This window comes from Hydra viridissima, unplaced genomic scaffold, assembly GCF_058129835.1.
Source record: "Hydra viridissima isolate aposymbiotic clone 2 unplaced genomic scaffold, HvirCarnegie_v1 scaffold_15, whole genome shotgun sequence".
Lineage (NCBI taxonomy): Eukaryota > Metazoa > Cnidaria > Hydrozoa > Anthoathecata > Hydridae > Hydra > Hydra viridissima.
Window position 1 is genome coordinate 7,747,987 of NW_028324314.1, and position 12,681 is coordinate 7,760,667.

At 31.8% G+C, this 12,681-nt stretch overlaps 1 protein-coding gene across 4 annotated transcripts; it reads right to left on the reverse strand.

Moving 5' to 3' along the window:
- Window positions 1-425: 425 nt before the first annotated feature.
- On the reverse strand, window positions 426-4,534 carry LOC149878459 (steroid 17-alpha-hydroxylase/17,20 lyase-like). 4 transcript variants are annotated; one of them, XM_090073250.1, is made up of 5 exons: window positions 4,387-4,534; window positions 3,997-4,062; window positions 2,507-3,380; window positions 1,818-2,382; window positions 426-1,685 (listed from the first exon to the last, which is right to left on the reverse strand). In XM_090073250.1, exons 4-5 carry the CDS (start codon window positions 2,335-2,337, stop codon window positions 685-687), a joined length of 1,521 nt encoding a protein of 506 aa, XP_089929376.1. In that variant the 5' UTR covers window positions 2,338-2,382; window positions 2,507-3,380; window positions 3,997-4,062; window positions 4,387-4,534; the 3' UTR covers window positions 426-684. The 4 variants fall into 4 exon arrangements, with proteins under 4 accessions (XP_089929376.1, XP_089929379.1, XP_089929378.1 ...); XM_090073253.1 differs by lacking the exons at window positions 2,507-3,380; window positions 4,387-4,534 and having other exon boundaries at window positions 3,997-4,016; XM_090073252.1 differs by lacking the exons at window positions 3,997-4,062; window positions 4,387-4,534 and having other exon boundaries at window positions 2,673-2,789.
- Window positions 4,535-12,681: the final 8,147 nt, after the last annotated feature.

Genomic DNA, 12,681 nt, shown 5'->3' on the forward strand with positions numbered 1-12,681 from the left:
AACAGTTGACGCAATTTTTGTATTTGTACCATTGCTTAAGAAACATTTTAATATATTTAAATATCTTCAATCATGTTACAAAGTAAACAAGCAATTATTTCAGTTATATTCAATCGTACATTAAACAGTTGTTTTTGTCTCAACGCTGTTACGTCGTTATCGTTAGATAATAAATTAGAGACTACGTTTGGTGTATAAAAAACTTTAATTAAAGTTATATTTCTTATAGTTTTATGGTGAATAAAAACTTAAGAACTTAAACCAATATCATCTTTATGTTTAATAAAGAGCTTCTAAAATTCGACTTAAAAGCGATTAAGTATTTCGAATGTAAAGGAAGTTCTTATCTGACTGTTGCCTCATAAGTAATGCTCAACACTATTTCCTGTTTTTGAACACTATGGGATTTGAATGAATAATAATAATGATCAATAAAAAATATTCAAATAATAACGTTTCAAGTATAAGTATATCAAATTAACATCTAACAATTGAATGATGGAAAACTATTGAAAAGCAAAAAATAATGAATTTTTTTTTTTTCATAAATTAAAATTTCAAGAAAAAAAGTTTTTTAAGCGCACTTTTGTTATTGAAACAACTTTTCAACCAAATTTTTCTTTGAGTCAAAAGTGCTTCGTTTAACATTGAACGAAGTTTGTATTTAACTATAAGTTTTTTCCGTTAGGCTATTGAAGGACATTTCCTTGGTACTAAAAAAGCTTCGAACTTTTTAGGAGTAAGAGTAATTCCATCGTCTCCGATTAAACTTGGAAGGCAACCACCTGGCTTTACTTCAAACTTAAAATCACGAATAAGTCTTGAGTAAAAAAGAAAGAGTTCTGCTTCTGCGGTGTTTTTCCCTAAACATACTCTTGTGCCAGCTGAGAACGGAAGGAAGCTACCAGGACGGAATGAAGCAGATTTAAGTGAATCAACATTTTTACCGTCGTTTAACCACCTGTATGGATTGAACTCATGTGGATTGCTCCAATTTTTCTCGTCATGGTGTAACTGCCAATAGTTTATAAGCACTGTTGTACCTTTCGAAATATTTAGCTTTGTCAGCAAAGTCGTATCTTCCATGCTCTTATGAGGTACTCCTAATGGAGTTACAGAAGATAATCTCAGTGTTTCTGACAACGAAGCGTTAACAAGAGGTAAGACATCACGATCCTTTAAAGAAGGATACCTGTCTTGACCAATCGTTGAAATGATTTCAGTGTAAATTTCATCCTGATATTTTGGCCAGTGAATCAAGTAGATTATGCCCCAAAGTAAAGTAGTTAAAGTAGTCTCAGTTCCAGCAATAAACAAATCATTAAGTAAAAGCTCCAGATGGTCATCTGTTATCACTTCACCAAACTTTTTAAGGGTATCTTCGTCTCTTGAAAATTTTATGACACAGTCTGTAAAATCGCGCAAATTATTTTCGTTATATGTTTGCCTGTGTTGCGTTAATTGTTGACGAAGGATCGGATCTCTGATCGAAATCCCTTTTTTTAATTTTTTTAAACCATCAAGCGGTAAAAAACGAAGCCACGGCAAATAAGCGATTGCGTTTGTACTGGCGACTCCAGCAAAAACAAACTTCATAAACATTAAAATTTCTTTAAACTCCGAATCTTCGTACTCATAGCGTTTTCCAAACACAATAGAGCAGATGACATTTAAAACAGAAACACCTGATGAATAGAAATGATGAAAAATGAAATAGCTTTTAATAAGAACACACATATTTTTCAATTTAGATTAGTCGAAAAAAAAAGTCTAAAGTTTAAAAACAGGTTAAATCTTTTAAAAAATATATACGTTACCGAACTCAAGTTCTAGTTCTATTGAACTGTTTGATTTTCTCATAAGTCGTTGGTACAAATCTTCACTCTCTTTAGCAACAAGTTCTTCAAAATGTTTTGTTGATTCTCCGTAGTTTTTTAACGAACTATGAGCAATTTTTCGGAGAAGTTTCCATTTTGGGCTAAAGTCACCGTACCCTATATTCTTGTAACCACGAGATACAATATCGGCAATATAACCTTTTGGACGCCCTGCAAATATGTTTGATTTTTGAACTAATACTTCTCTAGCAGATTCTATTCCTGATACTATAACAACGCGATGCATTCCGAAACTAAAGCTAAACACTTCTCCATACTTTTTTGAAAATTCTGCAAATAGCACGTGTGGTTGTTCTCCAATCAAATGTAGGTTACCAATAATTGGTAAGGGAAAGGGACCTGGTGGATAGGATCTGCATTTAAACAAATGATCAAGATAAGTTGCGATAACAAATAGAAGCACTGGTAAGGCCACTCCGAAAACGATTTCTAACGACATTTCTGAAACAGTTAGCTTGTTATTAGTTATCCTCAATGATTTCACCTAAATTAAGTATGAATATACTAACAACAACGTATATAACAGAGCACATAAATAACAAAATAATATAACACCAAACCAAACTCTCAAATTCTCAAACAACTTAAAACCTAACTTGGTAACAAACCTTCCAACTAAAGCATTTCGTCTTTTCTATAGTTAAATGAGTGGAAGTTTTTATTTTTATGAAGAGAATGCGTCACAGCTTCTCAGTGCTCATCAAGTTTTTTAAGTTGATAATAAAAATAACATTTCTCTATTCATCAACACACTTGGCATTAGAAGAAGCTCACTTTAATTCTGAGAATATGAGGAAACCAGAGAGAACCATTAAAGCTTTGTTTTGATTAATTCACTTCATAAATATAAAAAATAAATAAACACAACCAATTGTTTTTTGATAACGGAACCTTAAAAAGAGCTTTAATGAGAGTGGTTGCTACTAATTTTGATTGATGGTATCTTCTTTTTAATCATGAATCAATATCGAACGCTATATTTCTTTATCGTTTATATTTCTTTATCGTTTATATGCAATTATTTAACATTATTCTCGTTTTCTTTACGATCAAATTACTGGTATTATTTTTTTGTTCTTCATTTGATGAAGATGTAACAATGTTTAATCTTCTGTAAGAGATTTTTGTTTCTGTTTTTTTATTTTTCTTCCTCTTTCTGTTTTTTTATTTTTCTTCCATCTTCACCTCTTCAATAAATGCGGTTTTTATCATGAGATTATTAAAATCAAAACATTAAACATCATATTAAACATAAGTAAAGAATGTATCCCTATATGGAAATACTCCATTCAAATGCTTATGAAATAAAAAAGATTACAAGATTTGAGATTATACTTAAGCAGAAAATATTGTTGATGTTTAAGATCGTATCGCTTATTTTCTTGGTATGATAACACAAAATGCTTTTTGACATATGATGCTAAAGTATATTCTGCTGACCGTAAAATTTCGTTAGAACATTCATTTGTATGCATTCTGAACCTGAAACACACAAATCACATTAAAATAAAAAACAATTTTCAATAAAAATTACAACTAAAAAGTTTTATATCGACGTTTTTTCAATAATTTACAGTTAAGATTTCCTTAATTCATTATAGTATTGGGCCACTTTTTCAAAAACTCCACTAAAACTCACTAGAAGAAAACAAAAAACAGAACCAATATTTGACTGCTAAGATTACAGGCATGAAAAAATCTACGGATAAAAACAAAAAAACCAAACCTGTTTAGATTGTCTGAGGTAATATTTCCCAACGCATTTCTTACATGCCAAACGAGGCAATTTGATTCATAAGGGGGGGGGGGGGGGGGGCAGTTCGAAAACATACCATATCAGTTTCTTCAATAATTATCTTCAATGTTAATGTTCAACTATTCGATATTAAAAAGTATACATATGTTACACAGGGGGTGCAAGAATTTTAGAAAAGCTTGGGTGGGGCATAATGCGTAAAAGGTTAGGAAACACCGATCTTAGTTATTAAAGGTGACAATTATATACTTGTTAAAAGTTCTAAAATAATTCTCCTAATTTTTCCTCGTGATACTTAAGTGCAGATCTTGACATTGAAATTAAGTGCAGAACTTGACATACTTATCTAAGATATGTGTAGCACTTGACATACCACTTAGAGTGACTTCTTTCGTCTTTAGATTGTTTCTATAAAAGTAATTTTTTTATCTAATTTGAAAACGTATAAAAATACATATATCTATCAAACAATATTTTAAAAATACATAATAAGGGTGTCCCGAAGTCTGAAACAAAATAATTTTACATATATACAAAATAACAACATTAAAAAAAAAGAGAATTTTGTATTTAAGCCAAACCACAAATTTTAAATCATTTTCCTTTTTTCATAAATATTTTTATTTCATAATCTAAATTAACTTTATGTTTAAAAAAAACTTTTTATTGTCACTGTATTAAAATGTCCAAAAAATCATATTTTAAAATTTTTTTAGTTATTTAATGAATTACCCTAAATGTTTACTGATGCTTGTCAGAGTAACGCTATAGAAGAGATATCAGCTGAGTTAATTTTTATATTAGCAGAGCCATAGAGGGAAGCCTACTTTTTAGTTTGAAATTTTCATTGAACCTCTTTAATGATACTGTAAGTGTTTCTAAAGATCGGAAACTAAAGTAGTAGTTTTAACCATTGCACTTACAATTTCGTGTTGTCCCCTCCTCCCACCCCCTCTCTCTCCTTGCTTTACAACATACCTATTAAAAATAATTCTACTTGATTCAGTAACATAGTAATAGAGAAAGCAAAACCTTTTACCATCAATGTTAAAGAAGTTGCCACCTATAAAAAGCTAATTAGAGTTAGAAATTTAACCGTAAATAACTATTTATTGTTACTATAATTCTTGTGAGAAGAAAGCCAAGTTTTTTTAAATTTAAAGTGTTTTTAAAAAATGAAATAGACAGAAAAATTTACAATAATAAATGATTATATTCCTTTACTCTACTCATCATATTTGTTTATAGTATTCTTAAAAATCTCTGTTATTCCTTCCCAATTGGAGATTTGGAAAACTTACTGGGTTGTCTAGTGCTCATTCTCCTCGCTAATATTCTAACTTCTAAAAACAGTAAAAGATATCTGGAGAGTTAAATACCAGCATAAATTATAATAACTTACATACTCGTAATATTTTTCTTTAATCTTTAAGTAAACATTTGTTAAATCCAGTTCAATCCATGTTCAATCAACAAACATAGGAAGAAAAATTTTAAGAAAGTTCCGAAACTTGCTATAAAATTACGAAAATATTTTTGTTCGATCATTTACCGAGTTAGAAAAACTTAGGTTACGTTTGAATTCAACTCAAAAACAAACTAAAGGCGTCAACACAAAGTTAAACTCTGTGTTTTCTTATTTCTTAAATGGCTTCCATAAAGTTTTCTTCCCCCTCATTCCTCTTATCTATCTCTTTTAGAGTTAAGTTAGGATGTCTATTTAGATGGTGTACAAAGGGAAGTACCTTTTGAGAAATACAACAAATCTATTCTTCTCCTCGAGAAATTTATTGTTTGTTTATTTAACAGAATAGTTTAACACCACCAACCGGTTTAAGGAGCTTGGAGAAGAACCTGATCGTCCAGAAAGAAGAAGAAAAGTGAAATAGTTATTGGATTTTGCCGGATAATTTTCTAGCTTGACCAGCAAGTTTGCTATAATAGCACAAAAGAGCTTTAGAACATAACTTTTTCAGAATAAGATTGATTTTCAAACTTCTGTATAAACTGTGACTACTGCGATCCATTAAAACCACTTTCTGACGGGCAATATATTTTTAATCTGTTTATTAAAAAAAAATTGCTTCAGCGGTGGGACTTATATACCTTTCCTTTTTTATGTAGTCCATCGTTTATTAAAAATACCCTGGGATCTACCCTGAGATCTACTGTAGATAGATATAATCATTGAGACCGCATGGCTTTTGATTTCTACAAGTAATGATTTATTTACCAACCTCATTTGAAAAACTGCCCATGAAGAAGATATGTCTGATCATTGCTTGAGGAATACGATAATATTCTTCATAGTTTATAGTCTACCCGTGCAAAGTGTAGAACTTCAGTTTGTGATGGCCAAAAATCAAAAACCTTGTTAAGTAAATAGGTTATGGTTTTTTTTTTTTTTTTGCTATACTGTGATAAATTAGCAATTTTAAAACTTTCATCATTCCAACTTTAATAGTCTGTAAGAAATTTAGGGCAAACTTTGAGAAAATCGAAAAAAAATACACCAAAGTTACGTAAAAAAGAATTTTATAATAAAACCCTAATATCACAGTTTACATTATTAAAATAATGTAATCATCTTACTCTTAAACTATTCTAAGAGTCAGAACTTTTATCAATTTTGTCGAGGTCGTTAAGATTTCCTGTTCAATATTTTCAGGGTTTATTTTACATTCACTTGCTGTGTCTATATTGTTGAAAAATAAAGTCTTTTTAGTACATCAAGAAGTTTGATGGCATTCTTAAGTTTTTGCTTAAACCGGATTTCTAAATTGATAGAGCTAGTAAGAGGGTCAGATGATACCATTGTCCGTGCAAAAATGTCTTTTAAATTCTCTTCCATACTTACTTTGAGACATTGGAGTTCACAATACTTCCTGTATAATTTGTTTCTTGACTCAGCAGCTTCTTCACCCATCTTTATTCCTAGTGAAACAGATGAATGCAATAAAAATTCAACAACATACTTTATACTCTGAAGCTGACTAATTATTCACCAAGATCCATAAAAATTTAGAAATAATTCATACATTTTAGCAATATGAATGAAACTTCTCTGCATTGATTCCTTGGTGATAATTAATCGTGATCAATATACTTTTGAATTGAACAATCAGATCTTCTAGTATATCTAAAACTTCACTTTGTTTCTTTGGATTGGATAAAGCTCGTCGACAAATATTGCCTGCCGTGCTAGTTCCCGCACCTCCAACTCTTAGCTGATCGACTTTCAACCCAAACTCTTTTTGAAACCTTTTTTACATTTCAAGCTTTCTTCTTATGTAGGAGAGATTTTGATGCATGAAGAGGACAAATGCCATAGCACAACGCGTCCGGCTTTGCCTTGAATCCTTTATCGAATTTGTATTTGTCCTTCATTAACTTTGGATTAGCTCCACATACTAGAAAAGTTTGAATTAGTTTTATGTTTGTAATAAATAAAAGTATTTTCTCATCTATGATTGATCTCACAAAGGTGAAATCAATGGTATCATATTTGCCATTTGGAAGGTCAACCATGATTGGTTCTACTCTTGCATTTCTTTTTTTAAATCAGCTTTGTTTTTTAGAACCACATCCTTTAGACCTTGATGAACTCCAAGATTAGAGGGCGACAAAATTGTATACTCTGGCTCATTAAGTTTGGCTAAAGAATATTGTTTGTATCTTTTTTTAACGTATACAAACGTAAAGAAGTGATAGTTGTGGGTAAAAGGCCTGAGCCTTTAGCTCCGCGATTGGAAAACTATTGCTGCTGATAACCTCTTTTTAGGGTTTGCAACAGTTTTGTAACTGGGAACTTGTTTCTTGTCTTTGGTATGAGTTTTTTTTGTATACTAATACTCTCGTTTCAGTGTTTATAAAAACTCTAAAGATTTTTCTGATGTCATTTGTTTATCACCATGTGTTAAATTTATGTACATATGGCGAGAATCTTGTCAATTTTTTTACTATATAAGAAATGAATTTTGCCAATATAAAGTTCTTGTCATTGTATACTTTCCTCCTTGCTATCACTGAGGCTTTTTCCACTGAATCGATGGTTGAATAATTGTCTTCGTTTGCGATAACCCAGCGTTTGCTACGCTCACTCAAATCAACAAAACTTTTTTTCGGCCGTCGACGTTTAGATGCTGATATTGATGGTCCTGGGGATTCAGATAATGCCAATTCTTCTGTACTTTTTGCTATTTAAATATACTATTCAACCATTTTTCATGTTTTGACCCGAATCTAGTTATCATACTTTGACATTCCCTTCAATACCGTAAATAAACGGCATAAATACTTTTTATGCAACTGGTTAATATTGCTTCCTGGTTATTTTGGAAAGTTTCATTTGATTTCACATAATCGCAAACTTGAGTAATGCTTTTACTTGTACTCAAATGAGTGTCAAAACAGCCAATTAAATCTTTGATAAGTATCTCCATTTTTACTTAGATCTATTAAAGCTGAGATATTGTAATATCAACTATTGAATTTGTGCACATTCTGTGGGTTTTATTGTAATATAGGAGATACATATCAGGTACTTTTTGCACTTACGGCAGGAAATCATTCGGCATTCTTTACTACATTTTTGTATTATATTTTTCTACCTGCTAAAAAAACAAATCAGGTAAGTTTTATACCTACCATCGGAGATCAAACGATATTTACAGGTGTATGTATCATGTGACATTTTTGTCCCTCATGAACAATAGAAAAAAGGGAAGCTTTTCTATCTGCGGCTGGAGATGATACACATCACGTATCATGTTTGTACCTGATTCCAAAAAAACCTTTTGAGAAACATGCATTATATGAAATCTTTTCATATAATGTATGTTTTTGAGAAAACCTTTCGATCTCAATTGAGACTGTAAGGTCTTCTCAAAACAGAAAAAGTGACACAGAGAGAGGCAGCCATAGCCTCAGAAGCAATAGCCCACCTCCTGAATCCCAAGAACATCACCAATGGAGTGATGAAGAATGTGAAATTAAGGAAAGGACAGCTAAAAATGTAAGCTTTTGAGACAGCAGAATACAAAGGCATTGATCTACAGACTGTGGCTTTTCAAACTTCTTGAATATAACCCGGGTAAGATAGGAGTTAAAACACTTGAAGACTTTGCAGAGGCTGGAAAAGCTATGGAAGTTGCTGAGAAAAATATCCCCAAACCTTAAGAAACAGTTCTTTTGGAAAACGTCAAGAAATGGATTGCTGGAATTGGATCTGCTCTGGTCGGGCAAACCAACTTTCCCGTTTTTCCTTCATCGGGAGCTTTTACTGATGGACTAACCCAACTGTTGACCAATAAGTAATTTCTCAATAAACGCCTTTAGTTTGCCACAAAACCCATGGAGCCTCTATCTAAACAGTTGGAGGACGTTTTCAAGGAAAATATAGGGCTGACGATTCAAGCTCTCTCCAAATCCAGGGAAGAGATCACTAAATAAGTATGATCCCATCGTTTGGTATGGAAAAGACTTTTTGAATCATCAGGGTGGTCCCAATTTATTGATTTTCCTATTGCATGACTTTCTGGATATTCTCCAGAGCCAGAATCAGCAATCATCAAGAATGGAAGGCTCTTTGTGAGTTTTTCATTATCGCTCTGGGTTTTAGTCAAGACAGTACATGCTGTATTGAGATGACGTGCAAATTATTCACCTAGGGGTTTAATAGTTTGGGAATTTATAATGGATTCCTCCGTAAAAAAGAGAGCCCATCACCGATTGATTAAGGATGAGTTTAAAAGATAAAGAAAAACAGAACAGCTCTCTGGCGTTTTTACAAGGTAATAGTAAAGGCTAAGGAATTTCTCAAAGTGTTTTGTCTGATTTGGATATGCTTTTCAAAATCATATAGAATTTCCATGTAATCAATGAAGTTTTTAGAATTCTAATAAGTTTAGATTGTGTGTAGATTTCTTAAAGTTTTGGAGAAAGTTGGTTGTGCCCTTTTGATTAAAAAGAGACTACCATGATAACTTATTATACCAATGCAAGAGAATCGAAACATACTTTTGTATTTTTAACGGGGGAGAAAAGATGTCCGGGCAAGTAATGAAGCTAAATTTCGCTGGTTTATTGAAGTCATTTGGTATGTTTGCCACTCCAGATGCCAATAGCTATTTTTAACCTCTTGGTATGGGTCATATCGCACTGTTCACCAACACTTTAGGGAATTGAAGTTATAGAGATGTTTGGCAAAATTCTTGAGCAAATTTACAACCAAAATTTTTACAATTGTAAATGCTTTGGGAAATTCTCTGATGTTTGTTCTAACAACAGGTCAATGGCATAAATTAACAGAAGCCCCCGCCTTAACCCAAAATATAGAAAATACTTGGCTAACTGCCGATGAGGGCTACGATACCCAGACTTTCATGCAGGAACTTTAGAAAGGGTATGTACGTCTGACATCGCCAAAAGAAGATACCGAGTACAGCAAAAAAGAATATGATAAATCTCTCTAAAAGGAATGACGCCTTGTCAAATATTTCTTTATTAAAATGAAGCCTTTCAGAAGGATATATTAAAGATATGATAAAACTACGGATTCCTTTATGGCTTTTCTTAATTTTGCGGAAACTCTCAGGTAACTTTGGTTTAAATAAAACTTTCACACAACCTAGCCATTTAAGTAGAATCTTAAAAGAAAAAATTCATGACCTGTGCAAAGCTTCGTTGTTTGTGTCCGTTTGTGTAAGTTCTTTTGTTTCATTTTGGTTTTATTTAAATTTCTCAAGCTTTTAAAAGTGACGAATTCCCCATAAAAGGTCTATGAATAATGGGATCATAACAATTAGTAATCTCCATTGTCCAAAAAATTCTGATATGTAAAAGAGGCAAAACGTAGTTATGACGTGCATGATTGCATGTGATAAGCATCCATAAAGCATTTAATAAAAATTTGTTTACTTTTGTAATTTTCAATGGGTGGATCTTATAGCTTAAAAAAAGACTAACCAAATTACTTAAAAACTCAATTACTAAAATAATAAGATTTTGGTGCGTAATTTGTCCTGGTGTGTAGCCAACATTTTTCAGAATAAAACCACAGTGGGTGCAGGTGACATAAAGGCATACAGGTAAGCCAAAACAGATCAGAAAAAGTACTAATACAATTTTTTTATTAAATTTTTCTTTCCAAATGAGGTTCATCATTTTAAGAAGTTCCGATGCTCATGTCAAACCATCAGCACTAGATTTTTCAATTTTTATTTGTGTTTCGTGTTCACCAAATTGGTTGTTTCTTAGGCGTGTTTGAGCAACAGTATAGTCATAAGCATTAAAGCCATGCGCCAGTTCAATCCATAAGAAGTAACGAGACCTAGGGTCATAAGGCATGTTGTAACAATCCGCGCTGCAGCGATCTCAATTTGGTCATTAGTTGGTTAATTCGCCATGATCATGCACGATATTGATATTATCATAATTGTCATGGTAATTGCCGATTTCTGTTCTATGTTATCTCTAATGTATCAAAGCTTCAAATGGTCTTAAAACATAGGTGAACCAGAAAGAAAATGCGGATAGAAGAGTGATAGTATGTGGATCAGATCAAAAAAAAGATCATTAAGAACAACAGCCTTATGGACATAAACCCCAAGGCCAAATTATTCAATAAAAGTTCCTACTTGCAAAAGCCCTTTGGTTTTCTTTTGCTCACGCTTAAGAGATGAAAACATCCTCATTTCAAATATCTCCTTTGTTTTTTTCTTTGGAAGTATTAACGATCTCTATTATATCTAAAATAAAATTTATAATGTCTTTAGAGTAGCATAACTAAGTAACATAACTTTTTGTAGCATAACTAAAGATTTTAGAACATAGTTGCCAGGAGTGTAGCTGAAAAGATTATACAATAAAAAAACGAATAGTTATTGCTTTATGAATTAGCAAACCAGTATTAGCTTTATGAATTAGCAAACCAGTATTAGCTTTATGAATTAGCAAACCAGTATTAGCTTTATGAATTAGCAAACCAGTATTAGCTTTATGAATTAGCAAACCAGATTCTACATAGAGTTGACACAAATATTTGATAAATATAAAAAGCTTATTTCAGTTTTACTGAGACCTATATATGGTACATTGAGCAGGAACAAAAAGTTCATTAATCACAATAGCATTACTAGAAACCGAAATTTAAGCCGACGCCGAAAATATCAAGATTTCGGTTTAGTTAAACCGTAACCTAAACCGTAACCGAAATTAAGCAATACCAAAATCGAAACAGCCAAAAGTTGAGAAAGAATGTCAAAAATCTCTGAATATTTTAAGATTACTAAATTAATACAAAATTACTAATTAATGCAAAATAAAAAAATAATTATTTTACGTATATCTAAACAATCAGTGTGTAGCATAATTGATTAAAAAGTAGAACATTTCTAGACATTTTAATACTTGAATAATTGAAATATTTTCTCTGCAGAACAAAATTTTCCCATGTTTTCTGGCAACGTCTCCTTCTTTCATTTGGAAGAATGTCTCCAGCATTTTAAAAAAATCTTTTAACTTCTGCAGATCCTGGTGGTAGTGTATGGAATGTCTTTGCTACTATTGACAAACCAAACTTTTATTTTAATATTGTTTTATCTTCATATTCTCTCCGAAATTTCAAACAGCATGATGATGGTGGACTTTCTAGATAATTTTTTAACATTAACTTCGCCATTCCAGAAGTTGATTTTTGGACCTTGTAGTTTATGACTGTACAATCATAATTTACATCATTGAAGAAAATCCAGTGTTCTCAACAGAAGTAGATTTCATCACTTGAACAATTTCATGTTGACTTAAATACAAACTTTCTGTTTCCAAAATAAACCTTGTTTTTTAGCAGCTTTAAAGGCTCTGGGGATTTAAAGAAGTGTCTGTTTTCTTCATTCAAAAAAACGTACCTCGATTGCTTTCTTCAAAGTTTTTTTTTCATGCCTATTATTTCCTGTCACTTGAAGAGATATTAAATGACTTCATGATCGTTTTCTAAATTGGAATACATTCACTGATGCAAGCATCCTT

What these genes read in the sequence shown, in the direction of transcription:
- LOC149878459 (XM_090073250.1), bottom strand. Translation starts at nt 2,337, where the DNA reads ATGTCGTTAGAAATCGTTTTCGGAGTGGCCTTACCAGTGCTTCTATTT. An exon ending in AGAACTAGAACTTGAGTTCG is followed by an intron (nt 1,686 to 1,817) that starts GTAACGTATATA and finishes TCTATTCATCAG; the next exon opens with GTGTTTCTGTTTTAAATGTC.